A 16,383-nucleotide genomic window follows, 5' to 3' on the forward strand; every position below is an offset into this window, starting at 1 on the left:
AACAAATACACCGATTCTGGCGATTCATGTACTCCATTAAAAAAAATGTGTTTAACATTTTAAATGGATAAAAAACAATGCTGACCTGAGCAAAATTAATATTGCTTAGAATCGTTAGAGATAAAATTATATTATTTCGTATATTAGAATCAAATCTACACTTTTCTGTAAACGATGAGGTCAAATTTAATCTATATCCTTATATTTTATTATTATTTATTATTATTTGAGATTTGTAGCTCGATAAAAGTAAAACAACAACAAAAAAAATAAAAATAAAAAGAACAAAAATATACTTCAAAACACAAAATATCAATTTAACTTTTTTAGCATTTAACCTACACTATTTGAGATAAAAAAAAATAGTAAAGAAACAAAATAAGTTTGAACCTACTATAACCCACCCAACCCATATAACCCAACCCACCCAAACCATCTAAAAAAAATTATTCCAACCCATATAACCCACTATAACCCATCCAACAATATGAAATAGTATTCTTACAAATTTGAACACTCCTCGTGGTCGCCGTCCATGTGAGTGTCACCTTCAGTGTGTGAGTGTTGAGTGTATACAATTAGCTTTGTTTTCTTCTATTTTCTGAAAGTTTTATTCACCTATCCTAGAAACCAAACGTCGAGCTTCTGTATTGCCATGGAAACGACTTGGCAGCCCTGAAAATCCATGGGGGAACTTGACAGCATCAATTTGGGTCCAATGCAATGGATCGAGACTTCTAAAGGCAACGGTCTGAAGTTCATAGGTCGGTTTGTGGTGGACAGAGCAGGTAATGAAGAATAAGATTGTAGGTCTGTGGGGCCTAGGAAAGGAATAGATATTTCTGAAATCGCCCCAAATTTTTATTCCTTTGAATTTTTACATGAGGTGGACAGGAACAGAGTTCTATCGGGAGGCCTTGGTCTTTTGATAATTATCTGCTAGCCATGGCTGAATGGAGACCAGGGAGCATTCCAGAGTCAATGGAGTTAGATCACTGGGAGATATGGGTCCAAGTCCATGACCAGCCGAATGGAGCAATGTTAGAAAATGTGGGAAAACAGCTGGCCAACTTCATCGGGGAGTTCCGTGAATATGATACTAATAACAGTGCGGGCATCCGACAGAGGTTTATGTGGATCCGGGTACTTATTAACGTCAGACAACCTTTGAAGAGATTTAAAAAAGTAAGAAAATCACAATCTGAGTGGATTTTTGTTACATTACAATATGAGAGGCTTGACATTTTCTGCTATTTGTGTGAACTGTTGGGACACTCAGATCATTTCTCCCCAAGGTTATTTGATGAACAGCCAACTGAATTGAAAAGGGACTGGGGGAATGGTTAAAACTCTGGTACAACATGGGGGATATCAAAGCGGAACAAAATGGCTACCGGAGGCTGGCATGGAAAATGCAAAAAATTATACACTAGGGGGGAGCTCTAAACTAAAAAAACCCGTTCATACCGGAATTGCAAAATCCAAATATGCGTGATATTATTCCTGGAAGCAGCAGACAAGACTCAGCAAGTCCAACTACAGCTGAGAACACGCCCACAAGGGTACAGAGTTTGTGCAGCATGAAGGGAGTGCAGTCAACTGGTGAGGATAGCTTCGATGAGGGAATGGATATGGAGGGGGAAGGGTTGGAGCTCCAGGAAGACCGAAAAGAGAGACGAGAAGGTTTTGCTGGGGTCTGGGGGAAAATGTAGCACATGTGATGTCCAGCAATCCAATTTTAACGGCTGCTGGGATACAAAACGGACATCAGGAGGGTGGAGCTATTTCCGATAAGGATAAGGAATCATCTAGCAACACTGATTCGGTGAGGCCTGCGGAGTAGGTCTGTCAAGCGCAATGAATTGTCTAAGCTGGAACTGTAAGGGGTTAGGAAATTCCCGTGTAGTTCGGTCGTTGGATGAGTTAGTAAAATCTTACAAATCCGATATTATTTTCCTCATGGGGTCATTAGTAGATGAAGCAAAAATTCAGTTTTTTCGGCAACAATTAAAGATGGATGGTAGTTTTGCAGCGAGTGGGCGAGGAAAAAGTGGCCGACTTGCTATGCTTTAGAAGGGTGGATTGGATATAACAAATCTACCTCATGATGATTGGAGATTTTAACTATATTTTAGACAATGCGGACAATAAAGGAGGGGCACCCTACCCGAGTTACCTCATACAGGATTTTCAAGTAGAAAATAAAATAAGTAGATTTTAAAAATGATAACGTAGGAAGTGAAAAATCTAAATGAATCTATAAATCAATGTTTCACTGCAAAGAAAAAAAAATCGAAATTATATTTGAGAATGACAAATACACTAATATGTAGTCATAGGTAAATCATTTGTTTGACAATTGACAGCCACAGGAATGGGGAACAAGAACTTTTAAGTAGTTGAACAGCTTGGATTGGAAATAGAACACCATTAATATGTCAACATATACTGTTCATCAACGAATGCAGAACCTGCAATTTGGGATATTATAATTGTCATGCTTGGTTTTAACTAAAAGCTGAAGCTGATGGTTAAGGCCCAATCATAGATCTTATATTAATCTTTGACACACCCTCACACGCAAATAATCCTTGTATTTCAACTGTTTTGATATTAGCAAATTACTATTTTAATAACCCTTCCCCTGCCAATTTATTTGGCAAGAGGCCGCTCCTAAGACTCGAACCCGTGACCTCTTGGTCACACGACAACAACGTTTACCGTTGCGCCAAGAAGCTGGTGAGACTAATGAAGGAAAAATTACTAATAGTAAAACAAATCACAAGAGAGCTTGATAAAACACAACTACAATATGTCAATAAAACACAATAAAGGAGGGCCGAATATGTGCTTTATCATTATTTTTTGTTCACTTCACAATTAAAGCAACATTTAATCCATAGCTCTATATAAAATCTCAACTGAACTACCAAACTTTTCTAGTCTTATAATGTGGTCTAATTCTGAAAACATTGATGCGTTCAACTTGCATCAAGCTCTAAATTTTTAGATTGCTGTGGTTCTCTACATGCTAAACATGACCTAAGCATTCATCAATAATAGCCATCTGAACTGTTCATAGTTCCCTAACTTATTCTCAGAACATCCCAAAAGAACAAAATTTATGCATAGTCTGTGGTTTTACAGCAATGGACTTTAAAGAGAAACTGTATTTACTACATCCGTACCTTGTATCCAGCAATCGGTCATGAATAAAGCCACACTAATCAGTTCTTGTATTGAAGCAGGCATTTACAACCATCAACTCACTGGAAGGAGAAAAATGAAACATTGATCACTTGACACATTATGAACAATAAAACAAAAACAACTTGAGCCATGACAAAAAAAACAGCAACTAATGACAAAACGAGGCTTAAGTCATAGCGCAAAACGTGTTAGGCTTTGGAGACTTATAGATCTACCTCAGCAAAAAAAATTTGGGCGATTAGGGTTTCTTGAAGAGTATAAATATAGCATCTCTCTTTGTAATCTGCATCTCTAAAAATTATAGTAAAATATCCTGGCTTGGTAGTGCCCCAGACGTAGTCATTCAAATTGAGTGGCGAACTGGGTAAACAATTCTTGTATGTTTGTTTGTGTTTCGTTTATCGTAATTGCATTAGTTCCAAACAAAACGAGGCTTAAGTCATAGCGACAAAAAAGGCATATCTTCAAGCAAAAGTGCAAAGTAATTCATGTTTTCCAATTTTAACTTCAGCATATGTCTTGATTGTAATTTGTATGCTTGGCAAAAACATAGTGCCTTCATCAGCTCATTTTGTCTTCAGATGCGAATTGATATTTGCTATAGACTTATAAGCACTGTTCAAAACGATGGCTGCAATGGACTTGTAAGCACTGTTCAAAACGATGGCTGCAAGAACTGCCTAGACGCTTAAAATTGAGAATCCGTTCTGATTTTTTCTGATTAGACCACCTAGGCGTTTTTCACTGCCTGCTTCCGCTAGGTCAGGCAGTGCCTAGATGGCGCCTACCTCGTCTGGGCAGTGCCTACAGACCTCCTGCCGAGACTGTTTACTTGTGTTTTCAACTTGTTTTCATTATATGGTTTAAGACTCTAAGGACATTGTTTCCTAGTTTTTGGTGATTGTATTACTTACGACTAGCGCCTAGCGTCTTTTACAACCTTGCTTATAAGGTTGCGAGAAATTAACATGGTATATCAACCGCCTTTAGACTAGTGCTAATATAAAATTCTTCATGTTGATTCAAAACATTGAAATCAAAGCAATTATCCAAATATTGGGAAATAAAAAAAAAACCTTCAATCTAAACATTTGGTAGTGAAAAAGAATATTAATATGAAGTGGAACTTTAACTATCAGCTTGAGCTTTTAGCTAAAACGGTTTCATGACATGGTATCAGAGCCAGTATGACCAAGTGTGTTGTCACGCTTCAAGTCCAAGTGTGCTTTCGCGTGTGGGGGTGTGTCAGCTATTAATATGAAGTGGACCTTTAACTATCAGCTTGAGCTTTTAGCTATAACGGTTTCATGAAATTTGTGATGCATGACAAAGCAAGCAACAATACAGATATTGCGTACCAACAAGCTCAAGCAATAATTAATTATATGACCAAAATAATGTGTCAAAAAGCACCTTGGTGACAAGCCGCCTGGATCTTCTGGGAAGAACTTCAGCAGAATGCTTCATACTTCTTAAAAATTTAGTCTCTCGCTTGCCCCAGCCATTTTGAACCTCATTGTCTATTACTGGCCTCTTTTTTTGAAGTTCTCCCTTTAATTCCAGATTACCAGACCTCAAACAAGTCTTCCCAACCGAATCATCAACCTGCGAGCATCTGATAGAAATATAGTTGTATGTCATCACATCACACCCCAAAAAATTACAACACAACATTCAAAATAGAAAAGAAATTACACTGAACTCTCTCTCCCAAAATTAATATTGCTGCATTCCTGCAAAGAGTACAGAACCATAATTCAGTAGCGTCGGTAGAACTACTATAAATTACCAAAATTATACATTACGTGAGTAGTGGTACCATTATAGAAATTAGTTTTCTTATGCTTGCTGAGCAGGCATGGACTATGGCAGTTAGGGTTCTCTCCCAAATAAACCAGCTCATTAGCGAGTAATTCAGAATTATATACATCATTTTAGATTCGCTAACTCATAATATATTAACAAGTCTTCCTCATCAACAAAATGAGAGACAGAAAATAAAAACATATTGCCTAATAAAGTGCCAAACTCATGCAAACCATGCATGCTACAATAAATAAAAAATAATAATATAGTAATATTATTAGTGGAAAGAACGTTATTAGTGGTGAAGCTCTTAGCCTAGTGGTTGAGAGCTTACCTATGCCTTGGGAGGTCATGGGTTCGAATCACATCCGGGTCTGGTGGGGATTTTTCTTTCTTCTTTAATGTAAGCGCATTGCGCAAATTTTTAGAAAAAAAAAAAAGTAAAGAACATTATTAAAATTTACTCGAGAATTTATAAGAATCCATGAAGCACGGACACGCCATAGACCCAACGTATCGCGTGTCGGATACGTATCCGATACCGAAACGCCAGGGACACGGTGTCGGGGCCGTTTCCGTAATATCGGAAAGTTGGACACGCGTATCAGTGAAGGATACGCGTGTCCCAGAAAGAAAAAGAAAAAAAAACAAACGATTCTTCAAATGTGAAAAAACAGCCGTTCAACTTCAATCATTGATCGATCGTCGTTATTCCAAATAGATTTGGAGAGCCAGAAACTCCAAAGGACAGGGGGAATTAATGCCAGAAACTCCTAATTAATACAAAAACTCCATAGGTTTTTAGTGTTAAGGAGGAAAGCTTTTATTATGTTTAGTTAAGAGTTTTATAATTTCGTTTATATGTATTTATTTAGTTATATTACAAAAAATCATATATAAAAATATATTTTAATATTTATAAATGTGCCCCAATATTTTTAATATTTACATGTGTCCCCCACGTATCCGTGTCCAGTGTTTTATAGAAATGACGTTTCCCGTATCCGTGTCCGTGTCCGTGTCGGATACCGTATCGGTATCCGTGTCCGGGCAACATAGATAAGAATAAATGAGAAATAATAATCCATATAGTCAGACCGCAACAAATTGGGAATGAGGCTTGGTTGTTTTTGTTATTAACTTAGTAAGTATGAAAACTTTGCATAACCTCATTCAAAAAAACCTCTCACTGAATAATCTCTATGAAATGAATTTATGAAATGACATTACTTAAAAAATGTAGCCTATGTTCTCCCAATACCTGAACTGAAAGATGAGTAAACTGATTACAGAGCAATGGAAACTTTAAAGGAATAGTAGATATGAACAACTAAAATCCATAATGTAGCCCAAAATACAACTAAAATCCATAATGTAGCCCGAAATAAACTATGGGTCTTATTGCCAATATTGTAGTTATTCATGGACATTTTATCATTTCTACTATCACTAACATTGACATGAGAACTTAAGATCTTTTCACTGATCAAAATTGAGATTATTGAACCAAACACCAACATTATTAGTTTAAAGTAAGAATTGATCGCTGGAACAAGAGAGTGTCACCATTTCAAGGGATAAAGACCAAATTTAACCCTAACTTTTTAAGCCAAGTTCAGATTTAGCCCTAACGTATGAAATGGTGCAAATTTAACCCTAGCCTTTACAAGCAAGATAGAGATTGTCTGGAACCACATCTGATTCTTAAATTCATCCTTCTGAAACAGGAAATCCATAAACATGACTTGTTACAAATCTACTTTTTGTTCTTATTTATCTAGACCTCCCCTTCTTCAAATCCAATTTTTCCCAAGAAATTCACTGTGGGATAAGTGAAGACAACCCAGGTAATTTCCTAATGAAACAATAGTTAGCTTAATAGTTTAAGTGAGAATCAATTTATACATACTAGAGTGAATTTCAAATATAGCAGACCACCCGGCAGCCAGTGGGTATCTGGTTTCAACATGAACCTAGGATACATTCACAAGGCTCTTACAGAAATCTATATATATATATATACACACACACACATATATCATCCTTGCTCGCATTTTCATGTAAAAGTCGAGTAGAAGAGGTAATACCTGATCTTCAGTGTATGCTGCCAAATGGCTCCCGCTATGATCATTCTCACTTGAGGTGGTTAATACAGCTTGCTCAGTTACTACATTATGCCTTGAATCATCCTGATCCAATAATTCACCATTTTTATTAGGTGAGGATGATTCTCCTTTATGGTGATTTCCAGTCTCAGACAACTGCATTTCTGTTGAACTGGTCAAGAATCCAGGAGCAACACAATTATTCTCATGATTACTGTTGTTTTGTAAGATCGAATTCTCATGAACTTCATCTTCATACTTTGACTTCTCATTTTCAATGGGAATAACATCAACTGAACCATCAGATATGGAGTTAATAACAAAATTACAGGCTGTCTTTTCTGTTGGAGTATCAGTGATATCTGACACAGCAGTAGCACTAGAGCCATTTTTATCACAGGATTCCATATTAGAAATTATTTGGATCTGCACATCAGAACTAGGTTTAGATGAGATAGGTCCCAGATCTTCCCTTAAGCAGTCTGAATCCTCCATAAGAACTTCACTACAAGGTCTTGAAGGCAAAGGCATCAATACTTTATTGATTCCTTCTGGATGATCAACCCCTGTATTATTTTCTTCCATATCCAAACTGGGAGAAGGTTCAGCTTCTGTATGGCCATCACTGATTTTTTCAGCAGAATCCCCAGCCTGAGGGAAGGAGCTTTTCATTTGTTTATTATTTTCTCCAATGCGTCCAAGTTCTTGCTGAAGACTTCCAGACTTGGCATTGTCAGCATTCTTACAGAAAGAAACCTGATTTTTGTATTGCTTGATCCAATCTAAGGGGCTTGAACTCAGATCAACACAGAGCTTGATTCCTTCTTCTGAACTTGCATAAAATTTAAAAGAGGCAGGATCCTTTGTATATGATCTTATTGAAGAAATGTTCTCTTTTAAACAAACACTTTCATTTACACATCTACGTTGACATTGGGATGTATGTTCCGTCCTGCCACAGCAGGGCTGCTTATGGATGACACCACTCTGAGCACCTTGAAAAACAAACTGAGATTGGGATGCACCCTGAAAATAATGAATTGAACCCACCAAAGAATTACTGCACTGGCACGGATGAATTTCAATATGAAATTTGAGGCAATCAGCTATAATGACTGAAAAGCATAGTTGTCAAATCGAGATTCCACTCGTGAATCGAAATCCTCATTTTGTGAATAGTGACTCGTGAATCGAATTTAATCGTAAGATTCAGTTCAAATTCATAATATTATAAAAAAATAAAATATTTACCATGTTGAACTTAAAACAAAGTACTTAATTCAAATCTAATGCAAATGCAATCCTAATAAAACTATTTCACAAATCATTCTTCATCATCATCTTCTTATTAGTAGTTAGTGTTGTTGAAGTTTTTGATGAATGGTAATTAAGATATTTGCTTCTGACCATCTGTTGTTGTACCACGACAAAGCAAAGTGCCAAAGACGTTTTCTGAATGGGATGGGACTTGCGTATTGACTTGAAATTGGACAGTTATATATGTTATGTGTTCTGATGTGTTAAGGATTGATTATAATTAATTTTATTTCTTGTTATTTAAATTTCTGGTTGGTTCTTTTCCACTAATTTTATTTCCTTCCTTCATTAGAGACTTCTAGTTTTCCTAAACTACAATTTAAAATCTGCTGCAGTAGTTATTATCACTGGTTTTTAGCATATTTCCTGAATCGGTGGAACCGGTCGACGCCGATTCACCACCGATTCCAATGATTCCCATCCGATTCTGTTATAATTTCGATTCTCCCTATAGATCCGGCTCGAAATAGAGCTGAATCGAATCGTACGATTCCAATCGCAAATCATACAATTCTGATAACAGTGCTGAAAAGTAAGAGACTCTTTTGAAAGAAATAATGGCAAGCAGACTATTTCCACGGATTTTTTTCATTTTGTTAAATTTAACAAGACCTTACAAGTCAGTAAAGCCATTTTACATCTCCATTATTATTAAGTTGCACTTGAATAAAATTTCACAAGTGTAAATAAGGATTTGATCTGGAATAAAACACATCAGAAAGGGAAAAAAATTAAAAAATCAAAATCAAACCTTATCATAAGCTCTAAGTTCCATGCAGCTTTCCGATTCATTGCATGTAATTCGTCTATTTCCTTTGTTACCTTCTTCTCTAGGATAAGATCTCAGTTGACAGCTATCTGTAAGCAATCATTAAATAAATTGTTTTCATAATTTAAATTAGTATTCTAAGAAGAGAGATATCCAGTAAACTAATTCATCTAATTACAAACTTAAAAGCATAATACTTTTGTAATGTGCAACCTTTTATTAAATGTCCTGTCGAAGATGGAGGAAGTAAAACGTCTTGAATCCCACCAGTGCTCTTCCTTGAGCATCCAACACTTAAATTCTTCTTCTGCAAATTTTCCAGAAACCAATTTGAATGCATTAAAAAGCACATTCTAACTATCTCAGGAAGAAAGTATGAACTCCAAAAATGCAAAGGTAAATAATCTACCAAAAAAAAATCAAATGGTATACAATTGCATGGACTTCCATTTCAGTAAAAAAAAGGACGGCCCGGTCGTCCCCGCTGAGCGAGGGTCCGGGGAGGGGTATGGACTTCCATTTCAGTATTTATAAAAATTCGTGACTTCAAGTAAACACCTCATCATTATAAAGGAATATGCTATGGGTAGCAAACCCATCAAATTAACATGTATTAAATATTAATGATAAGATATGGAGGAAGAAAAAGAACAAAGGAGGCTTCGTAAAAGTTATTCTCCCGAGAACTTTCTAATAATGAAGACAAAAAAGTAACATGTTGTATCTAAGTTCAAAAGCTAATAGAATCATGGTAAAAAAGCACTGAGAGCTTTCAAGTGATTCGGATTGTATTTATTTATAAAGTCTTAAGGCTAATTTCCAAATATGGTGGATCTTTCATGTCATTCAGATTGTACTTATTTTTTAACTCTCAAGGCTAATTTTCAAATGTGGTGATCCAATATGATGCTTGTTGACATATAAACAAAGGAAGCATAGCTCAAAGACAATGTTTTTCGAAACACAGGAATAGTTACCTATTTGTTATAAAATGGGCTATATAAAACAGAGTTCAAACTTGATCCGGAATTGTTAAGGGTTTGTTCAGCATTTTTGTTAAACTATTGTTCAGAAAATATCAATGTTATTGTAAAGGTACTTCAAATTAATTCTTTGACAAAAAATCGGCATGCAGTCATAAAGGTTCCAAGCGTGTGAGCATCAATTTTAATTACTTTTTGTGACAATATAATAAAGGTATCATTCTTTCAGAAAGGTAATTGTTTCAGACAGAACGCCAGAAAAAGAAAAAAAAAATCAACATGTATCTGATGCAGAGATTTTTCAACCATGAACCAACAGCTCCTTCAACATTTCCATTCATACCACCAATTGTAAGTAGAAAATGGTACTTTATATTTCGTACATATTTCTAAGTATTAGTCCAGAAACCAGCAAACCACTAGAGCAAGATTTATAGAGCAGTAACCACAAGAAATAATTATAAGCTCGGGCTCAATGGGATGACCTCCTTCCTTGTCAAGCTAATTGAAACTTATGGTACTGGTAAGGCATTTTGAACAGGCAAAAAAAATGTACAGTTAATATAAGATATATGATTGGGCCTTAACTATATGCTTGAGTTTTTAGTTCAATTGGTTCCATGACATGGTATCAGAGCCGCTTGGACCAAACGGTTGAGGGTTCGAGTCCTGGCAACCTCCCCAAGGGGCATTTGCGTGTGGGGTGTGTCAGAGATTAATATAAGATATATGATTGGGCCTTAACTATCAGCTTCAGCTTTTAGTTCAATTGGTTCCATGACAGTAACTAGCAAGGGAAGATCCCCTCCATTACTGGTACTATGTCAACATGGAGGCAATCTTCCTAGATCAATCAATAAAAATGGCCCAGTGATATACTAAAACTTCCAAAACAAAGCCATGGCAATATGTAATCGGATGCAAGCAGAGATAGCCAATCAAAAATGTCATTCACTTCAACTCATGTTTCATACATATTTTTGTCTTCCTTTTGCCACAAAACTCATGCCCTCCACCCCCAATCTGTTTTTCTTTCACTCAGACTCGCCATTTTCACTACTTAAGCTAAAACCGGCTGAGATAAGTGAACTTTCAGCAGCACTAAGTTATTCCATTGTCGGAAAGGTCCTAAGACATCAAGCATTATAAGGTAAATGTTGGCCTCCTTTCCAGTTTTTGGCAAAACTGTGAAACAGATTTACCTGTTAAAGAAGCTGAGCATTAAGGATATTCCTATTTATATAACACCCAGGAAAGTTTTTTCTTCCTTTTCACATTACTAAATTACATCTTTTATTTAATTAGAAGCTGAGGCAGTGAGAAACTAATAAGCGTGAAAATCCCAACTAAGTTGGCACTTCCGGGAGCGAATTATCAACTCCGAGGCTCGAATTTTACTAAAATAAAAGAATATTACAAGGAAAGAAACGAAATCAACGAAAACGAAACTGTTCCTTCCAGGAAAAGTCATCCGAAATGAAGGAATTACAAAAACTAGGGTGTGAATGCCACCACAGAAAAGAAGAACTATGTTGACCGAATTTTGTCAAGGCATCCGCTGCTCCATTGCTCTCCCGGTAGATATGAGAAACGTTGAAGTTTATAGACGCAATCCAACGTAAACATTGTAACCACTCCGTGCGGATAACCCACGGAACCTCCAAGATACGATTTCGAAAAAGCTCCACCACATATAAAGAATCACATTCTAACCAAAAATTCCTCCAATTACTATCCCAAGCAATTTGACCTGCAATCATTGCAGTCCTCAACTCAACAAAATGCGCAAAAGCGTTAGGGACACGGAACCCGAAAGCACCATGCGGAAATCCTCTAGAATTTCTGAAAATACCACCCGCACCTCCAGTGCCCGGGGAGCATTACTAAATTACATCTAACTGCTAGAATTCAACTAATATGTTGATGAGCTACGATGCATTACTTTCAATAAATTCCCACACATATCGGTTCAAAGTTCAAAGGAAACCTATATTCTATACTAATTTATTTAATTATAGTAATTATTATGGCATTGCAGACTATATTTAGAATTTTCATCAGAAATTGAATATAAAATGATGCATTTAAGGGAAAATACCTAAAACTTATAAATAATACAAAGAAAAAAAGACGAGAGGAGGTTAACACATGACACTATTATCAACAACCATCACAGCTAAGCTAGAAACCATTATGTCATTATTATTGAAAGACCTGATATGCATAAGTATAATAACATCAATTTGCACAACCACAAGCATATGGTCAAACAATCAACTAGGCCAAATACCCTTGCCTGAAAGTAAGAGAATAATGATTCAGCCATTTCGGAACTTGACTTTCTGGCTGGCAAGCCATAGTTTTTGCACAAACTTTGAAGCTCTTTCCTTGGAAGACTGCGGTAGAAATCTTCACCTTCCTTATTTGACATCTTTCAAAATCAAAGTAGTATCAAATAAACTGCAATGAGATTTGTGCACCTAGCATAAACATGACATACATAGCATCATTAAATACTATTACGTGACAAAATTCTCATATCAGATGCCAATTTAAAACAAGGCATCAGGACTATAAATCACTCCTTAAACTCAACATTAAGGACAGCTCGCTCATATACTAAATTTTACCAATTAAAGAGAATCTAAAAATACAATCAGTATATAAAACACGGGAAAGAAAGCACAATAAAGTATAAGATCGCCTCCAAAACCTCAAACAAATCACAAGTTTCTATCATCAAGTAAAAGAAGTTCGAACACCAAACGTTGAATCTAGTTTTCAGAATTAATCTCCGTTTCCTCATACACTATAAGCGAACAACACAAAAACAGCAATAATCGCAACCGTTCCCAGCAGACCAAATCAAACAAAGCATAATTGAACTCTTTGCTATAATAACGAAGATAAACAAAACGCAGATGATTTAACCTAAACAGAACACTAAAGAGGTATTTTTACACACTTCACTTCTCAATAACAAAACACAATCTAAACAAAGCTCTCTCATTTCAATTCTTTGATTTCTAAGTAGCTGCTGAAGAGAAAGGAAAAGAACGAGAAAGAAATTGAAAGAAAGTTTCCCGCTCCTTACCCGATTTGAAATTTTCCGGGAAAATCTCCGAGAAAATGAAGAAGAATGCGAGAAAAATTACGTTTATTTCGCACTAAATAGTCGGCCACTGGATGCGACGGGCTTCAAAATCTAGACTTGGTGTTCTCCAGCTACTAAAAATAGAAAATAAAAATAAAAAACGAAAATGGAAGAAAATGGCATTTCCGTTAATAACAAGAACTATGGAAAACTTTTGGTAAATACAAGGAGTACCGGAGAGATACTTGTCTGTTATGAGATGTAGAGTAAAAGATAGTAGTATGATCAATGTATGGATGCGAATTAGGACGGAGATTAATGCAGTGTTTGACGACCAACATTGAACTGTTATTGGTGAGCTACATAGGAGTATGGTAGAAACGAGAGCAGGTGATAGTATCCGCGATAAAGGCGCTAGGACAGAGTGGATTTAAAGTCTTTAAAGATCAGCTGCAGTTCCATTGTTTTTGGACGAACGAAATTGGAACTTGGGAAGGTTCTATAATACCGTACATGTTTAGTTCTCAATTTTTCATTTTCAATTATTCCTTTTAAATTCCATAATAGAAATTTGGCTTAACCCGTAAATGTATCCGTTATTTAAATTAAAGATCTTGAATTGCTGACTAAAATAAATATTAAATTTTAATTAGAAAAACAATTACAATCAAACTTTCATAAATTAATACTCGATAATAAATTTTTAAAATAATAATTTCTTCTGTTTCCGATTTGGGTTAGGTCAAAAAATGATCAATTTTAATAAATTAATAAGATAATAATTTTTTGAAACAACCCTATATAAATACATTGTATTATTACCTCTATAGATTAATAGTTTGTTAAATAGATATGCGAAGTATATATAGATATACATACTTAGGATAATTTAGCAAAATATGAATCTATAGTATTTTTTTTTTGCTTGAAATTTAAATCTAGTTGAATTTCATCTCTAACAATTCTCGGTGCATTCAAAAGTTCTGGTGTATCTTTGTCAAATTGTAACAAAAATTTTTTTAAAGAGTGAATATGCTATAATTGCTTCATTTCTTGTGACGGGTTTCAAAGGTACCGAATCATCTTCAACTCTATCCTCAATTGAATTTTGCATAACATTTACCACAATTTCTTCTAAACTTTGAACTTATTGACTTGATCGGTCATGGTTGACTTGTTGACACTTTTTAGATGAGAAGTCATTTTTTATATGATTTGAAAGAACACTCCGTATAAATTTATATAGTAATTCATTAAATGTGATACATTGAATATTTTTAACATAAATACAATGAACTTTCAAGTTCAATTAACTTATATAATGCACATTTAATTTTATTACGTAAAAATATGATGAATATACATAGTTCATTGATTTTAGACAATAACTTTATTTGTCCATTGATTTTAGACAACAGATATGGTTTTCAAATGGAAGATTTCCAAAATTATTAATAATTATGAATCAAAAGGACATCAGTAATAAAAAGATTTTAAATTATTAAACTTTAGTTTCATAAAAGGAAGGTTCTAAGCAAATGAATCCAGGCCTTCCCAAGAATTCATGCACCATCTTTCTTTTCAAGCCTCTATTTCCGATTTTTGTTTTTTTTAAATTATCCCTTAAGAAAATATAAGTGACATTAACTGAGATATTCAGTTACAAATTGACATTTTGAAAATTATATTTTAGAGTTTGAGAGACTTGTAAAATTTTAAATGAATTAAGACTAAGGTTAGTTACAGGAATCTCAAAAATGGATAAAATATTATAATTATCTATTACTTGGAAAAGAATTTCTGATTTTGTCAAATTTAACAGGTTAAAACCGTTTTTTATCACATGGAATGATATATCCCATTGTAGTTGTTTCTTCTTCGTTCTTTTTTTCCTGCTCTATTTCTTCTTTGTTGTGTTTCTTTCCTGCTGTCTTATTTTCTCATGTTGCTTTGTTTTTTCTGTCTTTTCTACAAATTTCTTTATACAAAAGATGAAACATCCCAATAATATAGGTAAATGGATAACCTTTAAATTTTTTAAGATGAAAAAAATCCGGTTCATATATCAAAACCATTCCTTTAAATATAGATTTCTATCCAGAATTTAAATAATAAGATTCTTTCTTTTTTGTTCTGTGTTCAGTGAATTTCCAATAAGAAAATCCAGATGAAAGAGAAAACTAGATGAAAACCAGACATGAAAAAAAAGTCTATATGAAAGAAAAAGTTGTATAAGAAAAGTATGGAAAATGAAAAGCTTGACTGCAATTACATTTGATCAATGAAAGTTGAGTTTAGAAATGGAAACTATGGATGAAGGAGAAGAAAGTGGAATTGGAAGAAAAAAAACATGAAAATGGCAAAACAGCAATGGAAATTAGAGCAGTGATAATGTGAAAGAACGAATATTAGTTAAGAAACAATAAATAATTAATTAATTAATATAAAAGTAATTAAAAACCTTTAATTGTTAGTTTGACAAAAGTAGAATAAAAGTTAGAGTTTTATGACAAATTAATTAAAGAAAATAATGAATTGATAAATTGGCGAGATAAACACTATTTAAGTGTAAAATAAATTTAAAATTTGATTTTTAATGTAATTTCCTCTTAAGACTATTGTGTAACTTACCCTTTTAAATAGGACCAACCTTTATGGGCTTCTAATGGGCTAAAATAGTTAATGCGGAATTCTAATGGACTCAAATACAAAACCAGTTCAAGGCCTAATCAGGAAGTCAGTCTTCTAATGGGCTCAATCCATTGATCTATTAATTCAAAATAAAATTACAAAAATTAAAAAAAAAAAAAGTACTATGTTTTATAACTCTATTTCACTCAATACTATTTAATTTGATTGCATATTTTATAATACATGGGCTGAAATTTATTATTTCTAAAATACCAATGTTCTTTCAAAAATACTTACTTTTTTGGCCTAATATATCCTAACCCTTAAGTTGTCGAAAAATTACAACAGACCTCCAAACTTTAAAACATTACAACTAAACCCTCAAGTTATTTATTTGAAACAAATAGTCCCTCAAATACCATGTGACATGGTGTGATTGGAACTTCAAAACATTACAAATAACCCCCT

General features: G+C 34.4%; 1 protein-coding gene across 6 annotated transcripts; it reads right to left on the reverse strand.

The window, feature by feature from the left end:
- Positions 1–528: 528 nt before the first annotated feature.
- On the reverse strand, positions 529–13,415 carry LOC136222595 (uncharacterized). 6 transcript variants are annotated; one of them, XR_010685679.1, is made up of 9 exons: positions 13,285–13,415; positions 12,487–12,670; positions 9,421–9,514; positions 9,190–9,296; positions 7,104–8,147; positions 4,906–4,943; positions 4,624–4,825; positions 3,189–3,269; positions 529–2,471 (listed from the first exon to the last, which is right to left on the reverse strand). XR_010685679.1 is itself a non-coding variant. In XM_066010345.1 (8 exons), exons 2-8 carry the CDS (start codon positions 12,619–12,621, stop codon positions 3,267–3,269), a joined length of 1,623 nt encoding a protein of 540 aa, XP_065866417.1. In that variant the 5' UTR covers positions 12,622–12,670; positions 13,285–13,415; the 3' UTR covers positions 2,835–3,266. The 6 variants fall into 6 exon arrangements, 5 of the variants coding, with proteins under 5 accessions (XP_065866417.1, XP_065866418.1, XP_065866419.1 ...); XM_066010345.1 differs by lacking the exon at positions 529–2,471 and having other exon boundaries at positions 2,835–3,269; XM_066010346.1 differs by lacking the exon at positions 529–2,471 and having other exon boundaries at positions 2,835–3,269; positions 12,487–12,621; positions 13,285–13,413.
- Between the last annotated feature and the right edge of the window lie 2,968 nt (positions 13,416–16,383).

Source organism: Euphorbia lathyris, chromosome 3, assembly GCF_963576675.1.
Source record: "Euphorbia lathyris chromosome 3, ddEupLath1.1, whole genome shotgun sequence".
NCBI lineage: Eukaryota > Viridiplantae > Streptophyta > Magnoliopsida > Malpighiales > Euphorbiaceae > Euphorbia > Euphorbia lathyris.

Coding starts and splice junctions, on each gene's coding strand:
- LOC136222595 (XM_066010345.1), bottom strand. CDS start 12,621: ATGTCAAATAAGGAAGGTGAAGATTTCTACCGCAGTCTTCCAAGGAAA. Junction 9,297..9,420: donor GACAGGACATTTAATAAAAG/GTTGCACATTAC, acceptor GATTGCTTACAG/ATAGCTGTCAACTGAGATCT. Junction 4,826..4,905: donor TTTGGGAGAGAGAGTTCAGT/GTAATTTCTTTT, acceptor TATTTCTATCAG/ATGCTCGCAGGTTGATGATT.